The 25,056-nt window shown below is 35.0% G+C and overlaps 1 protein-coding gene across 1 annotated transcript in view; it reads left to right on the top strand.

Annotated features, from left to right (window-relative positions):
• Positions 1 to 1,953: 1,953 nt before the first annotated feature.
• Positions 1,954 to 25,056, top strand: part of Vwde (von Willebrand factor D and EGF domains) — a 76,634-nt gene continuing 53,531 nt past the window's right edge. The window contains exons 1-13 of the mRNA XM_042695893.1: positions 1,954 to 2,085; positions 2,578 to 2,776; positions 5,457 to 5,641; positions 6,531 to 6,756; positions 9,537 to 9,602; positions 12,524 to 12,771; positions 13,302 to 13,391; positions 15,153 to 15,297; positions 18,844 to 19,061; positions 19,548 to 19,621; positions 21,048 to 21,318; positions 23,690 to 23,889; positions 24,024 to 24,988. Coding sequence (XP_042551827.1) covers positions 1,954 to 2,085; positions 2,578 to 2,776; positions 5,457 to 5,641; positions 6,531 to 6,756; positions 9,537 to 9,602; positions 12,524 to 12,771; positions 13,302 to 13,391; positions 15,153 to 15,297; positions 18,844 to 19,061; positions 19,548 to 19,621; positions 21,048 to 21,318; positions 23,690 to 23,889; positions 24,024 to 24,988 — 3,019 coding nt within the window. The remainder of the gene's footprint in view (positions 2,086 to 2,577; positions 2,777 to 5,456; positions 5,642 to 6,530; positions 6,757 to 9,536; positions 9,603 to 12,523; positions 12,772 to 13,301; positions 13,392 to 15,152; positions 15,298 to 18,843; positions 19,062 to 19,547; positions 19,622 to 21,047; positions 21,319 to 23,689; positions 23,890 to 24,023; positions 24,989 to 25,056) is intronic.

The following is a 25,056-nucleotide window of genomic DNA, read 5'->3' as shown; positions in this document are numbered from 1 at the left end:
ACCAGATGCTATTCTAATTGTTTCCCCACCCACCTTGTACCCACATACTGGCAAGAACAAACTTCTGCTTCTCAACTCTAGAGTGTTATTACCATTTCCATTGTAGAGGAAAAGGAAGTTAAGAAGAAGAGAGTGTGCTTTATACAGCCAGAAAATTGGTAGCAGATCTAGAATCAGAGCCCAGGTTATGTGCTTAACCATTGACTATGCATCTGTCTGTCATTTGAATTTGATGCTTTGAATGTAAAAACCATCACATTCATTTGTAAAAAATGAACCCTACGGTAACAATGCTCAATAGGAAATGTACTCATTACCTTACTCGTGTAACTGTAACCCCTCTGTACAGTATTGTTACAATAAAAACATATAAAACATGAACCCTACCAGGTTTGACTTTTATTTCTTTTTCTTAAGAATCTACCATTTAAAATTTTCTCCTGACATGCTTGGCTTTCTATCCAAGCTACACGGATTAGCTGTTGGTCTCACTTTTTACTCAGCTATTCTTTTTTTATCTTTCACTTTTATTCTTTTATGCTGATTCTAGTGTTTGAACTCTAGATGCATAACTGTTAGACTTATTTATTCAGCTAGTGTTTTACCAGATCAGCCATGCTTCCAGCCCAGGTTTTTGCTCATTGTTTTGGAGATAGTGTTCTGCAGTTTGAAGGTGATCCTCCAGATCTCAGTCTTCTGTGTAGCCAGGATTACAACACGAGCCACTAGTACCTAGCCCCTCAGTTATCTAATATTTTCTCAGTTATATTTATTGAGTCTTACCTTTATTTTTCAGGTAGGGTCTTGTACTTTTTGCCAAGGCCACTCTCATAGAATGATCCTCCTACATATACCAGCCTTAGCTTGTTTGTTGAGATGGGGACTCTTGTTAATTGTTTTGCCAAGGCCAGTCTCCAACTTCAATCTTACTAATGGAGGATTGATGTTGGCCTCCATAGAAGGGTCAAAGTTTCCTACATTTTTTACAGATACTGCTAATGAAGTTGCAAAAGGCTTATTATGATTTGATCCTGATCACAATCATTATTTTATTCCTGGTGATTTAAAAATAAGATAGTAAAACAGATGTTCATTTATCTGTCTTCCCCCACGGTATAACCTTTGCTTTCACTGTATTTGATGTTGGTATAATATGTGGAGGGGAAGGGCAAAAACAAACCGTTTAAATAGGGATACAGGTGGACCCACTGCAACAATGAGATGTACAAGATGTTATGTTGAAAAAACGAACTTTACAATTTTGTCGGAGGGCGGGGTGGGGGGGAGGATGAGAAGGGATGGGAAGGGGAAACAAAGGAGGAGGCTACAATGCTTGATAAGAAATGTACTCATTACCTTGCCCATGTAATTGTAACCCCTCTGTACAGTATTTTCATAATAAAAAATTAAAAAAACACCTCTGGGTTTTCACCCTGTCCATCTTAACTTATTCTTCCATAATTAGGCTTTAAAATGCAATCACCTAACCACACCCATCAAAATGTCATATACATATATATATATATAAAATCCTAGATGATTGAGTATCTTTTGGGAATATAAAAAGGATTTTTAAAATGTTTTAACAGCAAGAGGAAATTATTTTATAAATGAATTAATACTTTAGCTTTGTGAGACAGTTGAGAAAATGGTAACTTCCCTTTCAAATTTAAATAAGAATGAACAATTTTAAAGTAACTTTCTCTGCATTTGGGCCCCTCACTGCTATGTCTGCTCTCACCTTCCTCCAGTTCTGTAGCTATTATTGTGTTCTGACCACCCAGTCTACCCTCCACTGGTCAGCACCTCCTTTTCTTTCAGGTAATGCTCTATGAAGGCAAAATGCCAAGTGGTGACTAGGGACTCACGGTGCCAGGGTAAACCTTGGAGAGCAGTATTTCATCTCTAGACAAAATCATGGAAAGCAGTTGAGAAAAGGAGTCACTTTGCAGGATGGATTATACCTCTGAAAATAAAGTGGTGAGTCGGAAACCCCCTTCAGGGCAGCTATTGGGGTCATGTGGCTGGGGAGTCTTGGGTCACCTTTGGAAAGCTGGGAGCTCTAGATTCACCGTCAGGTACATGGTGAGGAGACAAGGACAGCATGAGAATTCAGTCTTCTCCACTATTGAAAAGCTGTTGGGGTCTGGGGAAGCGGGGGGGCTTCTGTTACAGCATTAATCATTATTCTGGATCCCTTTTTGCTCATTACTTTGTACTAAAACCATAACAGTATTTGCTAGGAAGCATGTTCACTTGTTCCAGTAAGTCTCCATCCTTGCACAATAAGGAGGTGGTGATGCTCACCTGTAGTTCCAGCCAGTATGGAGACAAGAGTAGTTTTAGTTCAAAGCCACTCTGGACTATGGAGCATGCCTCTCAAGAAGAAAAAAAAATGGAAAAAGAGAGAAACAGAGAGAGAGGAGAGAGAGAGGAAGAAAGTGGGAGAAAAAGGAAGGAAGAAGGAAAGGAAAGAAGGAAGGAAGGAGGGAAGGAGGGCAAGAAAGAAAGATCCTAAAAGCTATAATCAGGGGTTCTGCCCGTTTCAACAATCTTCAAGGCTTCGTTTCATTGCAGATTCATTTGAGAGTTCTCTACGATTACCAAAATTCCTTAGGAAAGCAAGAGGCAACACGCCAAAGCTTCATCCACGGCAAGGCTCTTCTGCAGGCTGACTACAGTGCCACATTCATTCCTGGGGTCTCTCCGGACAGGTTGGGCGTGGCTTTCAGCCGGGCGGACCCTCAGATCAGAGGAGGAGTCTGGGGGCGCGGGGGTGGGGAGGGGCGAGGAGCCGGGGCTTGAAAGCTCCAGTTGCTATCCTGCGACCGAGCTGGCCTGGCCAGAGAACGAAGTCACCCACCCAGGAAAAGTCTGCACAGAGGGTTGAGAGCCGGCTGTGGCCTGTCCTCCTGACACCGGCCGCTCGAGCTGAGACTCCTGTGGCCCCCCCACCCGCAGCCCCAAAGATGCCACGAGGAGCCTGGGTGGTGGCGATGGTATTGGTGCTCCTGGCCCTGGGAAAAGGTCAGCCAGATAGGTGGCCTGGCCGGCGCGGGAAAAAAGCCTAGACCAAGGGGGCGGGGAGTGAGCCCTGGGCGATGAGGGACGAGCTCTGCATCTCCATGGCCGCTGCTGAGGTGGTGCCCCAGCGCTTTCCTCCGTGCCCCAAGTGGCCACTTACAGCCCGGTGCGCCCGGGTTGATTTTACGCACAGGCCGTTGCTTCCTCTTCTCTAAGCCTGTGAATCCTGTTTTTATTTGTTTCCTGTCAATCTGATCTTTTAATTTACTCTAAGGATCTATCCTCGATTAAGCCATGCATAGCAGAGACAGGTGGGTCTTAAAACATCCGAAGAATTTCGTTCCCAATTGCCTGGTTTCCAATCTTACCCCACCCCAGAAATCATTTACTAGTGAATACTGTGTTCCTACGGTACATCCAGAAGTGCAGTTTGTGTGTGATTATTTCCATATTGTTAGAATCCGTTTTCCCACTGTAAAGGATGGTTTTAAACAGTAAGTTTTTGTTTTGGTTTTTTTGGTTGTTTTTTTTTTTTTTTTGCTTATGTGGTGCTGAGGAATCAAAGCCAGGGCCTCATGCATGCAAGGCAAGCGCTCTACCACTGAGCCAACTTCCCAGTCCAAGGATGGTCTTTATGGAAAGAAAACCTCTTCGATTTGAAGAACAGCCAGACTGATTTCCAAAGCAGCTGTAGTTTTATATCCCAACAGTATAGGAAGGTTCCAATTTATGTATACTTCTGTCAGACCTTGCCATTACTTGGTGTTTTGATTCTAGCCATGCTAATGATTATTAAGTGTTACATTTCACTCTGGTTTGATCTGCATTTTCCTGATTTTTGTGTGTGTTGCATATTGGACATTTGTATATGTTCCATATTGGACATTTGTGTATGTTCTTTGACAAGATATCTACTCAGTTTGTTCCCATTTTATGGCCCTTTGGTTGAATTTCATGAATTACTTGAAAATTTTAGATTCATTTCTCTTATGAAATATTCAATTTGCAATCATTTCCTCCTATTCTATGCTGTTTGGGTGTTTTTATATTTTATTCAATTGGTGTTCTAACATAAAATTAGTTTGTCGGCCAATTCTAAATTGTTACTCTTGGCTATTAAATTAGAAACAATCTAATTCAGGTTACAAACAAAACTGGGAGACATTTGCATATTCTATCTCTGGATATCTATTATACACAATGTGTTACATACGTTTAAAGTATTTAACATCTAAGATGTGCTGATTGCATTTTACACAGCTTAGTTGCCTTAAATCATATTAGGAAGAAGCCAGGAAAATCTGAGATGTGAATTTTAATTCATATTTAATATGTACTTTGGAGGAAAATTTTATATTGAGGCTTATATGGAGGAAATAGACTAGGAAGAAGGGATTGCAGTTATGGGTTAGTTCTTGAGGAACTAAGCTATAGAACCTCAACTGAACCAAACCTTCATCTTAATTCTTAGTTAACTGTGCCACATCTTCCAGATCATAGATTGGAACAAACATCTTTAAGTACCCTAGTAATGGAGGAGGTGTTTATTATTTGGGTAACCTGGTAGTAAAGTTGTCACAAGAGTTGCCTTTCTAGGACAACTGTTTTGTTGCCTGTCTGCCCCTCCTCATCACGGAAAGAGGACCTTTATATTTTCCCTCTGTGTGTTTCACAGAAAAAGTTTTTACCAGATAGTACCACTCAGAAAACATGTTCCCTAAAAGGAGCACAGCAACATTCTTTGGTCTTTTCTTGTTTCTTACTAAAACCTGTGCCTCTCTATCCTGCTCCTTTCATAGTTTCATAGTAAAATGGGACTTCCAATATGTGGAAGGAAGGAGGAAGAAAGGAAAATGGGAAGGAAGGAATGGAAGGAGAGAGGAAAAAAGAGAGGCGATGGATTGAAAAAAACATGCCCTATGCTTTCTTGCACTGTAGAATGCAGGAGACTTTAATATGCACAGACTTCACAAATTACAAAAAACTAGATTGACATGAAAACAGCTTGAACTCCAGATCTGCTATAAATGAGACTTTGATGTGACTTTGGCAGAAAAAAACTAGAAACTGGGTCAAGGAAAGTGGGTATTGATGTTCAAATACTGAAGATTTAACTCAAGAAGAATCCTTATTAATCAAAATAAACAGATCCTAACTCTGCTCCCTTGTTTTGTTTACACAGAATGAAAATAATTGACTTAAAGGTGAAGTATTTAAAAACTACATTTGAATGAGTTCTGTTGCATTTATTGTGTTTATGGAAAGTGTTAGCATTCTTGACTTTTCACGAGACCTTAATCGTGTTTGGAAGATATTTATTGTTGTTTTAATGGCATTTGTTTGTTTGATTTTGTGCTGGGAATCCAGTTTGAGAACTGAAGTAAACCAGTGATGGAAACAGTTTACATATGGATGCATCTCTTTCTGTCTAGCTCAGGAATGCTCTTCAGGGGGCCACCAGTTTCTTCAAAGTCCATACAGAAGTGTCCACTTTGACTCCAAGTATCTACAGCAGTCAGATACTCAAGATCTGATTTGTGACCACTCCCTTGTCCCTGGGTGGTACCGATTTCTTATCTATGACAGACCTGCTGAGATGCCAACCAAATGTGTGGAGGTACTACTGCAACTCACTAAGAACTATACTACACGTGCTTTGTCTTTTTGCTTTTTCATATGATGATTGAATCTTCTCTCAACCTCTTTATTTTTGTGCTAAAATATTATCATTTTATAGAATGGTGTATCAGATATATGTATTTGTTATATGCTTTATATTTATTCACCTCAATATCACATATACACATGCATTTATTATATATAGATTTTATTGTGTACACACAATACAAACACATGAGTGGATATGAGATTTCCTTATTTTTATTTTTTATTACTTACATTATTTATAAAGAGGGGGATTGTTACACTTTCTACACATAATTATAAATACCTTCCAATCAATCTTACCTCTTCATCACTTTACTTTCTCTTCTTCATTCTACATTGAATATGATTATATTTATTATGTAGGATATAATTTTAAATTTAGTATTCCTTAAAATATTTCCATACAAACTGGGAGCCAGTAGCTCATGCCTGTAGTCTACAGTTACTCAGGAGGACGCTGAGAAGTGAGGATCCCAGTTTGAAGCCAGTCTGGGTAGAAAAGTCCATGACACTCTTACCTTTAATTAATTGCCAAAAAGCCGAAATAGAGCTGTGGCTCAAGTGGCAAAATGCTAGCCATGAGCAAAATAAGCTTAAGTGCCTACGCCCTGAGTTCAAGCCTCAGGACCTGTGTGTGCATGCACACACACACGTGCTTACACGTGCACACACACACACACACACAAATATTTCCTGTATAGTATATATACAAGCTACTAGATATTTTTAGGTGACTGGTAATTTACTGTTTTCAAGCTTGTTTAGAAGAAAGCACTAAGTTGATTTCCCTGCATGAGAATAAATTAGATTTTTAACTTTTATTTCTTTTGATGTAAAAGGTGAACCATTGTGGAACTCAGGCTCCTATCTGGCTGTCTCTAGGAGATTCAGAAACACTGCCTCTTCCTGGGGAAATCAAGCAACTGACTGCTTGCGCCACATGGCAGTTTTTGTTTACAAAGGACTGCTGCCTCTTTCAAATACCTGTGACTGTAAGAAACTGTGGGGAATTTTTTGTATATTTTCTACAACCAACTCAGGGTTGTATGGGTTATTGTGCAGAAGGTAAGGAAATATCTATCAATCATACTATTGAGCTGCTGATCATGTAGTGCATGCATGCGTGCATGCATGTGTGTATGTGTGTGTGTGCGTGTGTGTATGTGTGTATATATTGGTGTGCAGGGATATTACTGTAAATTCCAGGTAGGTTTCTTTGTGTTCATGCAACTCTCATTGCTAAATCGATATTAACGTCTGGTTTAAATTGGCCAGGCGTGTCCAAGCTTCTTTGCCTAGATCTTAAAGTGCTCTAAGTCATAAATGCTAATGTAAAACTACCAAAGCACAATTCTCTCATGGCACGCAATCATTATGTTAAAATTTCTCTGGCTTCTTCTTGCCCTTTCCCTCAGTAATTAAGGCCCAAAGAATAATGAGTAAAAGTTAGGAAAATGTGGATTTTACTTTATTTCATCTCTTATTCTTCAATGTTCATTGAGTGTTTATCCAGTGTCAGGAACTACTTTAGGGCTTTAGGTCACTGTAATGAACAGGATAAATAGATAAGTGAGATGTTTGCCCTTATGGAACTTATGGATGGCCTTATACAATGAATGAAAATAAAACTGATATAGCCTTAAAAAGTAGTATAAATGCCTATGATACCTTAATATACAAGTAGACAATTATAAAAGTAAATAGAACAAAGGAGACAAAGCTTCCTCAAAGAATTTCAAATAATATTTGTAGCTTCTGTTTTGCCTAGAAGATGGAACTTAATTATCTCCTTTTAATAATTATAAAAAGGACACTTTTTTGTTTTATGATTAAGAGTATGTTTTTATTATTTTTATTATATCTTTAAGTAGTTGAATGAAGGAGTTGACATTGAACAAAGCAGTTTATGAAATACAATACATCATGATAAATGTTACCACTTTCAACATTCTTATCCATTCCTCCCAATCCATGTTTTCCCTCACTTTCCTTAATTTTGAAGGATACATTGAATTCTTGACTGTATTCTTCCCCTCTTCTTCATTCACATATTCCTCGCCCTTTAATCTCCTTCCACCTGTTTCAATTACCTGGTATTTATTTTGTTGACTTTTGACTTTGCCGTCCTTTCTAAGGAACTACACTATTTAAGTTCTCCCTTGAATCTATCATATTTCAGTTAATACATTTGTATACATTTGCATAAACACCCAACGTATTTACTCATAATTTTATAAGCTACCTCTAGCTCCTACATATAAGGAAAAACATACAACCCTTGTCTCTCTAGGTGTAACTTAAATCACAACGTAATTTTTTCCAGGTCTTTTCATTTCTTTACAAATGATATTATATTCTTTCTAATAGATGAGTTAAATTCCATTGTGTACATATACCACATTTGCTTGACCCCTTGTCCATTGAGGGACATCTGGGCTGATTTCATACCTTGGCTATGATAAGGAGCATGGTTGCATTGGTGGTTTTACTGTATCCTGGTGTGTAACCTTTTTGGCAAATGGCCAGGAGTGGAATTGATGGATTGTGGGTACTTCTATGTTTAGAATTTTGAGGAACCTGACACTGTTTGATTTTATATGGAACTGTCAAATTGTCTTGCAAAGTAAATCTGTCATTTTACATTTCTATCAACAGTGAATGGCCATTCCTGATGCCCTACATCCTTGATAGCGTATTGTGTGTCAGTGTGCTCCATGATTTAATAATGCAGATCCAAATTTCGGAAACAAGATATGAAAACTATCACCATTTCAAAATGGGATTCCTTATCAGTCCCAATGGAATTTTTCCATTAAAGAAAAAATATTAGACTGAATGGACCAAGAAAATGTGGTATATATACACAATAGAATTCTATGCCTCCATCAGAAAGAATGACATTGCCCCATTTGTTAGGAAATGGAAAGACTTGGAAAAAATTATATTAAGTGAAGTGAAGTAAGCCAGGCCCAAAGAAACATAGGTCCCATGGTTTCCCTTATTTGCAATAACTAATATATGTCTGAAACAAGCAGAAATGGTCAGATAAGTTGATTTTAGGTGAAATGAACCCCAAGATAAGGACTCAAATGGTTTTTCTTTCTTGCTATTGTTTCTAACATATTTATAAGATGATTTCTTTGTTGCTTTGTATGTCCCTTCTCCACAGTATTACCCATGTTTTCACTGTACTTGATGTTGGTATAGTTTGTGGAGGGGAAGGGAAAAAACAAATAGTTTAACTAGGGACACAGGTGGACCCATTGCAACAATGAGATGTACAAGACGTTATGTTGAAAAACGAACTTTACAACTTTAGTGGGGGAGGGGGAGATGGGAGGGCAGGGATGGTAAGGGGAAACAAAGGAGGAGGCAACAATGCTTGATAAGAAATGTACTCACTACCTTGCTCATGTAATTGTAACCCCTCTGTATGGTATTTTCACAATTAAAAAACTTATTAATAAAAAAGAAGAATATTAGAAAAACCCATAGAGAGAAAACTAATACGATAACATTCTAAATTAAACTCATTTTTCTAAGGAACTGTGATACTGTGCTTGTCTATCTATCTATCTATCTATCTATCTATCTATCTATCTATCTATTATCTTTCTTTTTCCTTCCTTCTTTCCCCTTTCCCTCCTTTCCTCCCTCCCTCCCTCTGTTCTTTCTTCCTTCCTTCCTTCTTTCCTTTCTTTCTTTCTTTCTTTTTTTCTTTCTTTCTTTCTTTCTTTCTTTCTTTCTTTCTTTCTTTCTTTCTTTCTTTCTTTCTTTCTTTCTTTCTTTCTTTCTTTCTTTCTTTCTTTCCTGTTGAATAACTATACAAATCTTACTTTTTGCAGCTATTTCTGGTGCAAAAATGTATACATGTGGCCCTGAAGAAATAGAAATTGGAGGTAATTGCATTGGTAAGTATAACATTCTGTTTATTTAAACATATTTATAAACTAGTGATTTATAAACTTATGTGGTTGATTCATTTTGTTGTGACTCGTTTATGACAGTCTGCAGGCATCAAAAATAAAATAAAACCTTTATTGTATATTTATGGTATATTCCTGGGTTTGGCACAGTACAGATAGTCAAGGAAGCATGTGAATATTGGTAGAATCATACAAGAAGAAATCTGATAATTTAGCTCAACTTAAAAAAAATCCACATGTATTCATACCTACAATTATATTATTATAAATATGTTTTAGAAAACTGTTCAAAGTGTGTAGCATTTTTCTTCTAACTCTGTGAGGGAGAAAAAAAGAGACTGAAAAATCAAACTGTAATTGGTGGCTTATGGATGGAATATGTCTGTATCTATGTAGCACTACTCTACCTAAAAAGAGCTGTGATTATTCAATAGCCGATGATTAATTCAATATTTCTGCTGAGCAAGTAATGACAAAGTATTCTCCAAACACCACTAAAACATGCAAATATAGTCTTTGACAGTAACAAGATATTTGTGGTAAGATACTTGTATCTATGAAAACAGAGTATCAATATACCTCCGTTTTGTTTTCTAAGAAGATTGCATTTATCCCAAACAAGTTTTGAGAGGTAAATGCCAGAGATGTTAGTAATGGTAGAAATTTTTCTTCCTGTTGCAATTTGCCTTTTCCATTTGCTAACTTTATTTAATGTTGTTGTTATTTCAAATGTTAGAAACTCACTTGCTAAGAATGTTCTCTGAAACACACTATCCTAAATTGATTGTCCGGGTGATAAAATGTGTGACATCTACCTACAGCATAGGCAGGAATTAAACTTATTTATTACAATATCAATTTGGCTGGGCATGATGGTGCATGCCTGTAATCCCAGTATCCAGAAGACTGAGAAAGAGAATCAAGGCTTTGAGGCCTACCTGAGCTATATAATGAGATATCTCAAGAAAAAAAAAATCATTTTGGAGCCATGGAGGCATGGCCCAGTGGAGGAGTACCATCCTAGCAAAACAAGACCCAGAGTTCAAACCTCAGGACTGTTGAAAAGAACATGTTAAAGCCAAAGGTTAGTTATATTTGACCTGTAGTCATGTTCTTAAATAAATGTGGTAAGGTTGATGTATAATTAATATGATTTTCAACAGAGTTTTAAAAGGTGAATTAAGTCATAATGAGATAAGATAAATCACATGATAATCAGATATCAGTTACCTTGCCTTTAAAAAATACTATTACAATAATCTTCAAAATAATTCACTCTGGGGTGCTTTTCTATACTCTATTCCAATTTTAAATGGATTTTTCTAACCATCTTTTCTATTATTGTTTCAAGGAAATCTTCCTGTGTTTGAAATGTGATTTAAGTTCCTAAAAAGAATGCAGTAACATCCACCAATAATAGTAGCAATATCATAAAGTAGACTTATCTAGCAATTCCACACATGTATAGGTATTTGCTTCACAATGTGTCTGTAGTATATAAAAAAATGACTTTGCTTCTTTGAATAAGTAATAAATGTCAACTACTTTTGCTAATCAACATATCCATGGACTTAATTGAAAAACATCCTGTACAAAACAGTACACAATTTGAGGAATGAACTGCTTTTAAAAATACTAAATGTGCTATACTCATTTGTTTTCTTAAAATATTTAGCAAAATATATGTTGCCAACTATATTGGTGCACACCTGTAATGCCAGCACATGGGAGGCTGAAATGGGAAAATGGCAAGTTCAAGGCCAGTCTGGATTATATAGTGAGGACCCTGTCTCAAAACACAAACAAAATTATGTTAATTTTGTTAATTATGATAAATAGAACAATTTCAAAACAGTTTGTCATTGGGACTTTTGAATATGAGGCCTAACAAAATGATACTTTTAAATTTCTGCAAATACATTTTCCCACATGAAAAGCTTTTAAGAAAGATCTGAGAATATTTCAAAATTTATATGACAGAGTAGAAAGATTAGTTTGTGATTAGTCATAAAATTATAATGTATGCGATAGAAGAGTATTAGTATATTTTGGAATACTTTAAAACATATTTTTAAAAATTATTGCTTAGACGCTCTGTGGGGATGATTCTCAGAACTTTGTGTTTCTGATTACGTGGAAGCAGCCTATGTCCAGATTTTCTTTGATTGTAAAATATATTTTTACCTTTCAGCCTTCTAATTTAAGTGGTCCATATAAAAGTAAATAAAGTTCTCTACGGAAAAAAAAAAATTATTGCTTAGAGATTCTCCAGTTTCTAAAACAAGGAAACTTTCAGAAATTTGTTCAGCTCCCCAGATCTAATTTCATAAGTACCAGATTTTTTTAAAGTAAATTCTTCATATGAGTCCCTACTTAAAGAAAACTTCATTTATTTAGCATAAAATAATGAAAAGGATAAGATTATTCTTGAATAGAATCTGTTTCACTGACCATGTAATTACTTTTGCAATAAGCAGCGTTTCCAACCTGATTTAATCATTACAAGCTAAAAGAGTAAATTATGAGAATAAAATAGTCATTTTATTTTACATTCTATTATCTTTCTTTATAATAATGAGTTATAACGTCTAAAACCTGAATTTTGTTTGTTCTGTCTTTTAGAAAAGAAATTACCTAAAAGAACATAAACAATGTTGCTTTTCAAGGACATTCAACCTGTTTTGATATAAGCTTGATGAGCTATACGGCTGTGTGATTAATTAATATTGATGTGATTATAGGTCCAACATAAATGTGGTACTTTTTGCCTACCAGAAAATAACAATTTTTCTGAATTGATTTCATTTCCACTTAAACAAACCCCAGGGTTTCAGTCTCCACATGCTTTTCCCAAGAGCCACTTTTGAAGATGCTCAACCTCTGCATTGTACACTTCCTCCCACCAGATCGGCTGTCAGTCTCCTCACCACCACCTCCTCCAGGAAGGCCAGAGGTTGTGGTGGAGTTGATTGAATCCAGGCTGTTCTGTAGATGTGCTTTTGATATTCCACCAACAAACACCTCAGTGGGATTTCTCATAGCCTGGTCTAGACTTTCTTCTCAAGAAATCAAAGAGGAGCTGAAACAGGAGACCACAATTCAAGCCTTCTCTCTTTTAGAACTTGATGGCATAAATATCGTACTTGGGGATAGGGTATGTGAAAAAATGGATTTCTTTTGTTTTTCATAAATGTATTGATTTTCCAAATTTGACTTCTTTTTAAATTATATCCTAAAAGTAGAATTTTGTTCCCCAAATATAAAGTATTAAGGTATTCCTCTTTACCTATGCTAATTCTAGTAATAACTAGAAGAACTTTATTTCTTATTCATGGATATCTTAGTTATATTCTGATCAGTATTGATGAATCTTTTTATATGTCACTTTCAGATGTTGATTATGGAAAACAAAGTTTTACTATTTTCAAAGATGATATCATTTTACCTATTTTCAAATATGTATCAGACTAAAAGCCGTACTACATCTTCATTTATGTTAAGACTTTAATAGGCAATATTTTATAATGATGCAATTTTTCTCAAATCATAAGTGAATGTTTAAACTATATAGTTCTTCAAACTCTTATGCATCATCTACCAAAAACAGAATTAGGAATTTCTTAAATAACAATTTACAAGTATTTTCCCCATAAGTTTATTACTAAATGGAAATTGTATTTATAGATTTTCTGCAGTGCTTCAGTCTTTTTCTTGGAGAAACCAGATATACTAAGTTTGTCCATTGAAAGCCAAGGATTTTTTGCAGGCATTAAGGTATGTAGCTAGCTAGCAGTGTGGATGGGTGAGAAAGATGGTTCTTCTGTAAGTTATGTTTTCCAAAGTGTGATCTATCCATGGTGTATTGCTGGAGCTTATTACAAGAAGTTAACTCTCAGAAAAGTATGAACTTTAAAGAATATCCCAATAATTCTTATGCACAACAAAATTTGAGGATTCTCCCCTCTTTTCTCCTCCCCCACCCCTACACACACACACCGTGAGTAGGCTGATGTTGCCTCATGCCAGGGATCCCGATTTACAGCAGGGTTGTCTGCTATAAGTGCATCATAGGCTGGGAACATTGTTAGACCTAACTGTATGTAATGCACCACGTAATATAACAACACAGCACACACTGCGGAGTAGTGACTGCTCACCCATGTGACAATGGTGCTGTGGCCCATTGCCATCTGTCCAGCATCGGGGAAGAACACATTACAGCACACTGTTAGCCAGGTGAAAGACCAAATTTAATTCAAAACAAAAATTTGTAAAAGAGTTATATTCTTTTTTAACAAAAGTTAAAATAAAACAAAGACTTTAATCCTATAGTCCATTCTGTGGTATCCGTAAAAGTTAATGTATTGATATTTAGTGACTGTGTCATGACTACCATAGTATTAACCTAGAGCTTTGAGATTTAATAGAGTACAATGAAGTAACTAAAAACGGCAATAATTTAGGTATCAATAGATTGTGAGAGGTCTGAGCAACAGGATAAAACTTGCTTTTAGATAAAGTCCAGGTTTAAGCAGTAGGGACCAGGAAAAGAGGAAGAATGAACTACATTGTCAGAAAAACTCACCTAGAGTTGAAGGGAAAGCAAAGCTCAAACCCTGGGAATATAGTGCTGTGTTGGTTAGCACAGACAATGTCCAGGGCCAGTGGTCCACTCCCAAGGCCTGTTTCTAATTAGGCTAAGAGGAGGAATACTAAGAAACATCTGTTTTGAGAAGCTGGCTGGGTTGAAGTTGCAAAAAAAATTCCCAGCTTCCAGAAAGGATTAACCTGTGAACTGGAGTACAGCAAGTCCAAAGATGCAGTGGTATGACTCACTATGGAAAGGAGAGTCTCAGAAATAAAATGAGGGTTGAGAAGGTTCAGGTGATAACAATTTGATTGAGGTATTGAAACATTCCTCAACTTCTAATTAAGAGAGTGGGAACAAGTTCCATTTGTATGGCAGAAAACATTCGCAAACACAAGGAAGAAAACAGGAACCTTCTTTTTCATTCCCCAGTGCCTTCCACAGTCCAGAATTGTTAAGGTTTGATCACAATGCCTGACATTGGAGAAGCAAGTTGAGTCTACAATGAGAATACACTCAGAATACATTCCATGTATTCTTCAGTTTTTTAAAAAATTTTAGTCGGTTTGGTTTAGTTAAAAATTCCAGTACATAAGTTATTACCAGTTTATTTGGCAAAAGTGAGCAGTTGAAGATATGTACTTTTGAAATTATGTTTTAGAAATAAGTTCTAAAATGGTCACTGGTGCCTCACATCTTTAATCCTAGCTACTCAGGAGGCTAAGATCTGGATGATCACAAATTAAAATCAGTTCAAGCTGAAACTGAAAGCTGAAGTTAGTTTCAGTTCTTGAAACTCCATCTCCCAAGCAAAAACCAGAAAATGCCTGACTGGAGGCATGGTTCAAGTGGTAGAGCACCAGTCAAGCAAGTGTGAAACTTTAAGTTCAATCTGTTACTAAAAACAATATCTCTGAACATAACTGATCTATGTTCTCTTCTACCAGTTACAACCTGAATTGAGCACTATATCTGAAGATGGGAAGGAACATTGGCTGAGAATAGAGAGCACGATTCCAATTGTTTGTTCTGAATTTAGTGAGTTTGATCAAGAATGCAAAGTTTCATTAAAGTTGAAAACTGTTGATCAAGGTAATATACAAAATACATTTGACTTTATTATTATATTTCATATAGTAACTTAAGTCACTAGAGTGCACTCACGTAAAAAGTTAGGCTGCATATGTACATTAAATTATAAGTCAATATATTAATAATGTGGAATGAAATTGGTGATTTACTGAAGCAACTTGTATTTATTCTTCCTGGGTTCAAAGTAGATATTTAGAAACTAGTGACATCTTCATTATCATCTTTCACCTGGCTTTCTGCCTCTTCTCCCAATTATTTCTCATCCCTTTCTCCTCACTCTTCCTACTTATTCTTCTCTCTGCTTTGTTTTCAGATCAGAAGGGCAGTTTACTTTTTAAGATTTTCCACAGCATTCACAAAGAGGGAGGTGTGATAAGTTATGCTAAAAGTTCAAGCTTGTGCAACATGGATCTCAGTGCATTCTTCATACTTCTCTCCCTAATGTAAGCTTTTGTGGGGGTCTTTTGTCTTAAAATTCTTCTTTTCAAATTCCTAATCTTATAGGTGTTATGATGAATGGCCACATATACATCACTGTCAAAGCAAACCTCATCAAGAGAGCCAGAAATCATCCATTAGAATATGAGGAAAAACCAAGTATAGCAGTGGTTGGGTTGGTTATTTTTTAACTAATTAATTGGTTGAGGTCTTGTCCTCATTAATTAACTGTGATCAAAACAACAAAGTAGATGAAAATGGATCCTAGAAGAAGGATTACAATTCCATTCACATAATACATCTTAATCACAGAAAATAACATTTTTAGTTAATATACTAAACACACGCTACCCTAACACAAGTTTCTGCATTTTGATGTCCATATTATATTCTATTAAAGCAGAAAAATGAAAAAAATACATAAAATCCAAACGATATACCCCAGGGAAAGGATAGATCAAGAAATAGAAGAAATCTGGGAGGTTACTTGACAGTTATCCAGAATTACAGAATATACATTTCAGTTTTCAGAATACCCATTGAGAGAACTCACACTTCAGAAGCATTGAAAACTATGAAAATATACTTCCTCCCTCCGTCTTTCCCTCCCCCCCTCTCTCTTTCTCTCTCTCTCTGTTGGATTCTGCCACAATTCTACTGGAAATTACCTCTGAACACCTATCAGGCAAATACTGCTATAGTTGTTGGGAACAGAAAGAAGATGTTTTGATATTTTTCAAAATTCTATCAGGCAAAGATTTTCTTCAGTTATAAGCATACTTTAAAATATATTTGTATACTTCCCATTTTGTCAATAAAGCAAGCATTTTAATAATAATATAAAAGAAAAAAACAAAATAATATAAAGATAGTTCAATTTAAAGATAATATCAAGTCTAGTATATAGTTTGTTGTACTGCTTGTTCATTGGTTAAACATGAATTTCTCTTTATCTAGAGAAAAATTGCTCCTATTTCTTACATTTTCTTCCTTCAATGTTCTTCTAATAAGTCTCTCCTTTGCTAGAGAATAAGCCAGTATCCTTGAGAATTTCTATGTAGACTGCTGTGAGACAATGATTTTTCACAAAGAAAGAATACAGTACTCGACCCACATACCACAAATTCAGGAAATAATGTCATAGACTGTAACTAAGCCAGAAATAGTCCAAATTCACCTTTGGGAATTATTGGATTTCTGTTGTTTTTATCTATGTGAAAAAGTGTACACTCCTTAAAAAAGTCTATAAAGCAAAAAATTTTTCCAGGAATTTCAGTCTGGTACTTAACATGTGATCATTGTAATTTGTTATATAAAAAAAAATTCTGTGTGTGGAGAAGAAAACTTTTAACTTTTTCTTCGTCTTAATTCTCAGAAGGACATTGCAATTGCTGGTTGAAAGTGGAAATCTGTTCCCTTATGGGCCGCTTTTGGGGAGAATGTTCTTTCTGTTTAGTTTTACAGATGTCTGCCCTTGTTTTCTTCTCTTAGCAAATTCTCTTTTCTTTTTTAAATTACTTAAAAATTTGTTGACATAAATTATTTGTAAAAAGGGGTTTCTTTGTGATATTTATACACATGCATATAGTATACTTGGATCAAATTTATGCATCCAAATTACCTTTATTCTTTGTTCCATAGGTCAGAGAGTATCTCAAGATTCAGAATTTACTGGGACATTTGGGAAGTGAAATAAGATAATTTACTATTGCATGGGATCATCTTCATTGTTTCAATTTTTGTATTTTTAAACTGATGATTCCCATATAATTAAATCCATTGCTATCATTGAATAATGGATGAAACATAATATATATCCTAAACCATATTATATAAATATTTTGGTCCAAGACCGAAGCACTGGACAGAAAAAAAAGTTTACTATCAAGCAAGTGTGAGGCCCTAAGTTCAAGTCGTATTACTAGTAAAAATAACAACAACAACAACAAAAAAAGATTGAATCTTGATGCTAGGATACTTTTTTTTTTTTAAATAGAAACAAGGCTGGGAAGGTGGCTCAGTAGTAGAGTGCTTGCCTCACATGCATGATGCATGATGCCCTGGGTTCAATTCCTTAGCACCACATAAGCAGAAAAACTGGAAGTGGCTTTGTGGCTCAAGAAGTAGGGTGCTAACCTTAAGCTGAAGAGCTGAAGGACAGCGCCCAGGCCCAGAGTTCAGGCCCCACAACTGACAAAAAATTTTTTTTAAATAGGAACAAGGATAACTTCTATTTGGTTATTCCATCTTATTATACAGTATTTTCAATTTAACATGATATATGTGTGAAACTTCAGTATGCATTGTTCATATTACTGTTTCCATTTCCTTCTTACTTTGAGTTATTTACTGCTTTAGAATTTTATTTAGATGTGTATATATTTATATATTGAAGATTTATTGAGACTATTATTGTGGAAATGGTAATATGATAGAGAAGCAAATTTGTTCAAATTGCATTGTGAACATGCATAAACTATTATTCTCATGTATGCAAGTTCCTATATCAATAGTGCACACTATTTGGAATAAAATTTTAAAAAGTAATATTTGGGTATGGCAGGATTTTCTTAAAATCTGTGTTTGTTTCTCTCAAGAGCATTAACATATTTGGTTCCTAATTATAATGTTTATTTTAATGTCATTACTAACAATGAAGCTATTAAATTTCACATTAGATTATCCTTTGAAATAACAAGTGTTTAAAAGTCACTTGAAATAGTTATTTTGTTTTGTGTTTACTTACCAATTTAGCATACACTTTTATAGTCGTGTATTTTATGTTTTCAATATCTACTTGGCTCAAAATCAAAATAATTATTAAAACGATCTGTTTTTGAATTATTCTTCCAGTATTTCTCTAAGCAAAGATAAACATACTTACATAAACACATAAAATAAATTATTAATATGTATGTATTGTGCATTAGCTTATTTTAAAATTTAGACCAAGATTGAAGCAATAATTTTAAGTATTAAGGTAATTTAAGTATTAAGGTAATTTAAGATTTCCAATTTAATGTTTCATGTTAATCAAGTGACCATGTTCTTTGGTTGGTTAGGGGATATTCTTGGAAGAGCTTTTAATTTTATTTCCCATTAAAATAGGTAATGAACAACTAGGCTTAAATTTGGCATTGTCTTCCTGTCATGTGGACCTGCTCCAGACTTCATCCTGTACCAATGGAACCTGTAGCCATGCTATTGTACACTATATGGCTGTCACAGACTTTTCCCGAGATGGAGATAGAATTACAAACATTGAAGTACAGCCTGTAGTCAAGGAGAACTTCTTGTGGAGCAGCTACATTCCAGATGGCATTCAGGTGGAAAATTGCAAAATGATCTTTATAACTTAAATATTAAAAAACATGTGTAAGCCCGGCACCAGTGGCTCCTGCCTGTAATCCTAGCTACTCAGGAGGCTGAGATCTGAGGATCAAAGTTCAAAGCCAGCCTGGACAGGAAAGTCTGTGAGACTTTATCTGCAATAAACCACCAGAACAACAGAAGTGGCTCTGTGGCTCAAGAGCTAGAGCTCTAGCCTAGAGCCGAAGAGCTGAGGGACACGCCCAGATCCAGAGTTCAAGCCCCATGACTGACAAGAAAAAAAAGACATTTGTATTTTATCACTGATTCTTATAATTTTTTTGTTTAAAATTATTTGCTAAATGATGTTAGTCTTTAAATGATTTGATTTTCAATAACTTTAGTATAAAGCACAAGTTCATTGAAAATTCAGTGCAATTATGAAGCAATTTGTTGTCATTAAACCGGTGGTAATATTCATTAACAATATGTTTATTTTTCAGATAAAAGTCAAGGATATTCCAACTGCTTACTGCTATTCATTTACTGACCCCCATATAATTACCTTTGATGGCAGGTAGATTCTTGAAAGTTTTTTTTCTTTTAATAGTTTTTGTTTGTTTGGGTTTTGATAGCATTTTTTAAACATCCTACTGTTTTATCATTTCTTAGTCTCAGTCACAAAAAATTTAAAAGGAAGGCAAATATGGCCCTTGTTGACTGATTTTAAGATGCTAGTCTATTTGTATAGATTTTTCATCTTAAAACTAATGCTTAGTAAAAAAAAATGGACAGATTGTGAACTTGAAGTTGTAGAAAGGAAGATTATTATAAAATTTGCTTGGTCATTTACTTTAGTAATGATTAAATTATTTGCACCTAAATATTTACCTGTTGATTTCTTATAAGAAATCATCTGTGCGGTTTATACAAAATACATGAATTAACACACTAGATATAGCTTAGAAACATTATTCTTAATTAGTTATAAACAAATGCCTCATTTTTGCCTCTGAAATTTAAGTAAAAATAGACAAAATGACCACAAAGTAATCTAAGCTATCCTGCTATTAATGTCTGCCTAGAAAGATTTAAACTCAATTTTGCTGCTCTGGGAAGTTCATCATACCAAGAAAAAACTGATGGAAAAAACTGATACCTCATTGTTGAGTTATATTATCTTATGATGCAAAGTACTTTCTTTTAATTGGCATGTGATCAATAAAAATATTATTCTGTATGAGTGAATAGATGGAAAATCCCAAGAAATAAAATAAGGCACTCTACAGATTCAAGCAAGTATTGAGAAGTTATCATAAATCATCTCTTATACAAAAATCTTTTATGGTTATAATTTAAAACTCAGAAGTTTTGGTGAAAAAAGGGTTCAAGAATGCATAGTGGTGATAAATTTAAACCAATTTAACTCAACAAGTCAATTATATGGCCATTAGATTATAAGCCATAGTCCTAGCATAGCACTGTACAGAACAGATAAATTCTCCCTGCCCCCATGAAGTTGATCTTGGAAAGGATGAGGAAAGAGATGAACACAATTAATCATTATAATATACGAAGTGTTTGTGGTAAATACACACCATGAAGAAAACTAGAAAAGGGTGGGAAGGAGAGGCTGGAAATATGGCTTGTAATTTATATCAAAACAGACTGGTTCCACAAAGCCATTAAGTGAGGGTAGTATTTGGACAAGTATTTGAAGAAGAAGAGGAAGACAACCATGCATTCACAGTTAGCAAGCCTGTCCTCCACCTCCAAGCAGCCTCCCTGGTGGAAGGGAAAATGAGTAATGGGAAAATTGAGGTGTTTGATTCGTGCATGCAAATAGATGTTCATGACACATAAAGCTATTGGAAATCTAGATTTTTCATGTTAACATTGAAATATATTGAATGCGTATAACTGTATTGAGTGTATACTTTCTGTTTATGACATATTATTGTGATATTTATACTGACTCTTGATGCAATTTTTGTTAATGATAGGGTATATGATAACTTCAAGACTGGAACATTTGTGCTTTATAAAAGTACAGCACGTGATTTTGAAATCCATGTGCGCCAGTGGGACTGTGGAAGTCTTCACTATCCTGTGTCATGTAACTGTGGGTTTGTTGCCAAAGAAGAAGGTGATGTAGTTACTTTGGATATGTGCAATGGAAAGTTACATGAATCACAACCATACTTATTTGTAAAGAGCCATGATGCATCCAGCAATATCAAGATAACTGAATCTTACTTAGGAAGAAAAGTCACAGTATGTATGATTCTTTAATATTGAAACCATTTTCCTTCTGAATGAATTCCTATTCATTCATCTCTATTAAATTAGGAGCTAGTATTTTTATATTAATTTGTTCAGGAAAAATGGCATTTATATTAACTATGATCTTGGAGTAAAAATCTTTTCATCTACTACACAGAACTAAATACAATGTAGCTAAAACTGTTAAATTGACATTTCAATTGCTGCCTCATTTGACATTTCAATATGATAACTCTTTGGATTATTCACAAAAAGTAATTTTGATAGAATCTAAAAAATATGATAAAGATGAAAGACATAATTAAAAATGAATATTCAGGAATACTTAGCCATTTCAAATGTCAGTAATAGGCTCATGGGTAAGTAGAATTGCACAATGTCAAAAGGGAAGTGTCAGGTTCGACATTTGTGACTCATGATCTGACTTCTTTTCTATGATCTCAACATTGCTGGATATTACTTAGAAGTTTAGAAAAAACAGTATCATAAATATGACCATTTATTTTCATACTTGTTTTTCAAAAGTTCCTTCCTGGTTTTACTCAACTATAAGAAAAATTCTTTAGAATGTTCTAAGAATACTCTATGAATGCTTTCAGAATAACTGGGGGAAATGTTTTTTACTTGTAGTATTTAGGAAGATTAACCTTAAAACAATCTTAACTGTATCTACTCTTGTTTGTTTTTTCAGATCTGTTGTATTTGTAAATAGCAACCAATAAGCCTCCTAAAAAGTGTTAGTAGAAGTCAACAGAATGCATACTAATAAAAAAAAGTAAAAATAAATTCAAATAGATCCAAACTTATATATTCATTAATATTTTAAGATAATATTTCATATCTATCAGCTAACTAAACCTTAAGGTCATATTTATTTCTCCTCAATTTTCAAAAGAATGATTTCAAGGTATATAATTTAAATGTAAATAAAATATGGTAACATGATGTTTTATGAGCCTTATTTAAGGGAACAATAACATATCTGAATTCAATCATAAAAAAAACAAAATGCAAATCAATAATTTGGGGCATACTTATTACATGTAGAGCACAGTTAATACACATCTCTTAAGACCAGCCTGGAGTGAGATTCTGTTAGAGAAGATGATAGATAGATAGATAGATAGACAGACAGACAAACAGATAGATAGAGCGAGCAACATATATATATATGTAATTAAAAAAAGAAACAGTACTGGAAAACACTGTCTAACTGTACAGTCAACAAAAATATAAATTTATTACTTTTTTGTAATTAAATAACATAGAGCAAACATCTCTCATAAAGCACTGGCAAAATTAGAGATAGTGAAACTAGTCTTTCTAGAGGACATACATATTTTATATGCTCCTACCCTAGATATGTATTTCATTTTGCCAAGCATTTTATTTTTGGAAAACTATTATAGTGAAATAATTAAGTATGTATATAACCCCAATAATAATCCTTCTATCTCTCTTGTAACAGGAACAATTACAAGTAATCAGTGATTAATAACTAACACTCTAAATATAATGACCAAAGAGTAAACAATATTATAGTTGCGAAAATAATAAAGCACATGTGTATATATTGACAAAGAAACTGTTGAAGAATTTACACTGAGATCTTCACATTAGTTACTCTGAAGATGAATGTAACATTTCTCTGCATTTAATTATTGGTAAAACATACCATTTTAAAAATAAAGAAGTATTATTTTCATTAAAAGCAAATTAGTAACAGCACAGTAATCAGAAAAGCAAATATAGGTAGTATATCTTTTGTGACTTTTGATTTGAAGTGATTATTTTTCCTCCGCATCTGGTCTGGGCCAGGTGAATTCCACAGACCCAGACAAGTGGCACCTAGTCAGGTGATACAGGTTACCACAGTCACGCAGCAAACTCTTCCCACACTAATTGCCAATTCCCCAAGAAGCCTCTGCTTATAATTGGCTTCTGATTCTATTTACCTACTAGCAACAAGAGAATGCCGGTTAGCCACAGGAACATGTTCTCTAGAGTTACGTGTATTGGTATGAATTAATTACTTGGCAGTCTAGTCACTTATTAAATAACTACTATCAGAAAATGACTGATCTGTAACTATCCTGGTTTTATAAAATACTATCTTTTAGTTTAAAAAATTAAAAAGGGAGTTGAATGCACTGTATCTCCAAAAATTAAAAAGATAAAAGATTAATATGGTAACCAAATTTCAAATGAGGAAAATGAAAAAAAATATTCTTTTGAAACAAACTAATATTTTGTTCTGTTTATGATAGGAATAAGTGAATTTGTTCCCTAGGTCCTATTTTTAGTCCATATTGCATGTTAATTGACATCTTTGATTTCCTCAATGCTTACTTCTGTGTTTCAGATTTGGTTTTCTTCTGGAGCATTCGTCCGTGCTGACCTTAGTGAATGGGGTGTCAGTCTCACCATCAGAGCCCCTAGTTCTGATTACAGGAAGACTTTGGGACTCTGTGGTACCTTCGATGGAAATCCTGAAAATGATTTCCATGATAAAAATGGAATCAAATTGGATGAAAATTTTAATGATTTTATTAAGGAATGGAGGTAAGAAATGAACCATTGCAATTACATTAAGATGGAAGTTAAATGAGTGCTGATTCAATATTCTTCCTTTCTGCACGTCATTGCTTGGAAAACGTTTTTGTTCAAATCCTTCTTTTCTGTTTTTCTTCTGGAAGGATTGTACCTGGAGAGAGCATGTTTGACACTTTGCCAACTTCTCTCACATATCCTACAAGACTCTCTTATTGTAGCTGTTCACTGGGATCTGCATCTGAGCACTCATTTCCTAATCATGCTTACAGTGTTTCTCAGTCAGAAATTGCTTCTGTTTGTGAAGATATCAGACATGTTCTGTTCTCCTCTTTGATACCAGAACTAGATGTCACTTCAGAATACATTAAGACCTCTGAGGACTTGAACCTAGAAGCTCTTGACAGAGGAATAAATAAGCACACATCTGGAGATGAAAATAAGTTGGATTTCTTGTTGCAAGAAACAATGCTTGCAAACCTAACCAAACTGGACTTGAATTTACAACATCCTGGGAATGGAAAACAAGATGCACCAGAATATTTGGACAAGGAGAGAAAGAACCAAGAGAGTTACAGCCAAGACTTGAAGTGGAATCAGCTACACCGATGGAAACGACAAGACGTTAATGAATTTCTGCTTTCGCTGGCTTTTCAAAGTCACAATCAAATGAACCTGGAAAAGTTTACTTACTTTTTCCCCGAGGATCATGTCGAAGATGCCCATCAAGAATTTGTCCCCTCGTGGCCCACACCTTCTGGTCTTACCAAATCCAGCACCTTGGCTCTCTGTCAGCAGACGCTAGCCAACTCCAGCATAGGAAGGCTCTGTCTTGCTTTTCTTGGCAAGAGACTAGATCAGGCCATTGACATGTGCGTTAAGGATGTTCTTCTAAAAGATGATGCTAGCTGGACAGAAGCCAGTCTGGCACTTCTGGAAAATGAATGTGAAAAGAGAGTTTCAGAAGAGAGAAAATGGAACAAGGAAGAACTTGAAGACGTTCTCCTGGTATTAAAATGCCCAGGCTTATGCAGTGGCAATGGGCAGTGTATGGAATGGGGATGTATGTGTTTTCCTGGCTTTAGTTCCTACGATTGCAGTAAATTGTATGGTGAGTAAATACCTTCCAACTGTGAGATTGTGACATTCAGTTATGCGAGTGATTCGCTCTGTTTTATC

This window comes from Dipodomys spectabilis, unplaced genomic scaffold (assembly GCF_019054845.1).
Source record: "Dipodomys spectabilis isolate Male_0828 unplaced genomic scaffold, ASM1905484v1 ptg000197l, whole genome shotgun sequence".
NCBI classification, from domain to species: Eukaryota; Metazoa; Chordata; class Mammalia; order Rodentia; family Heteromyidae; genus Dipodomys; species Dipodomys spectabilis.
This window is presented reverse-complemented; position numbering and strand designations above follow the sequence as displayed.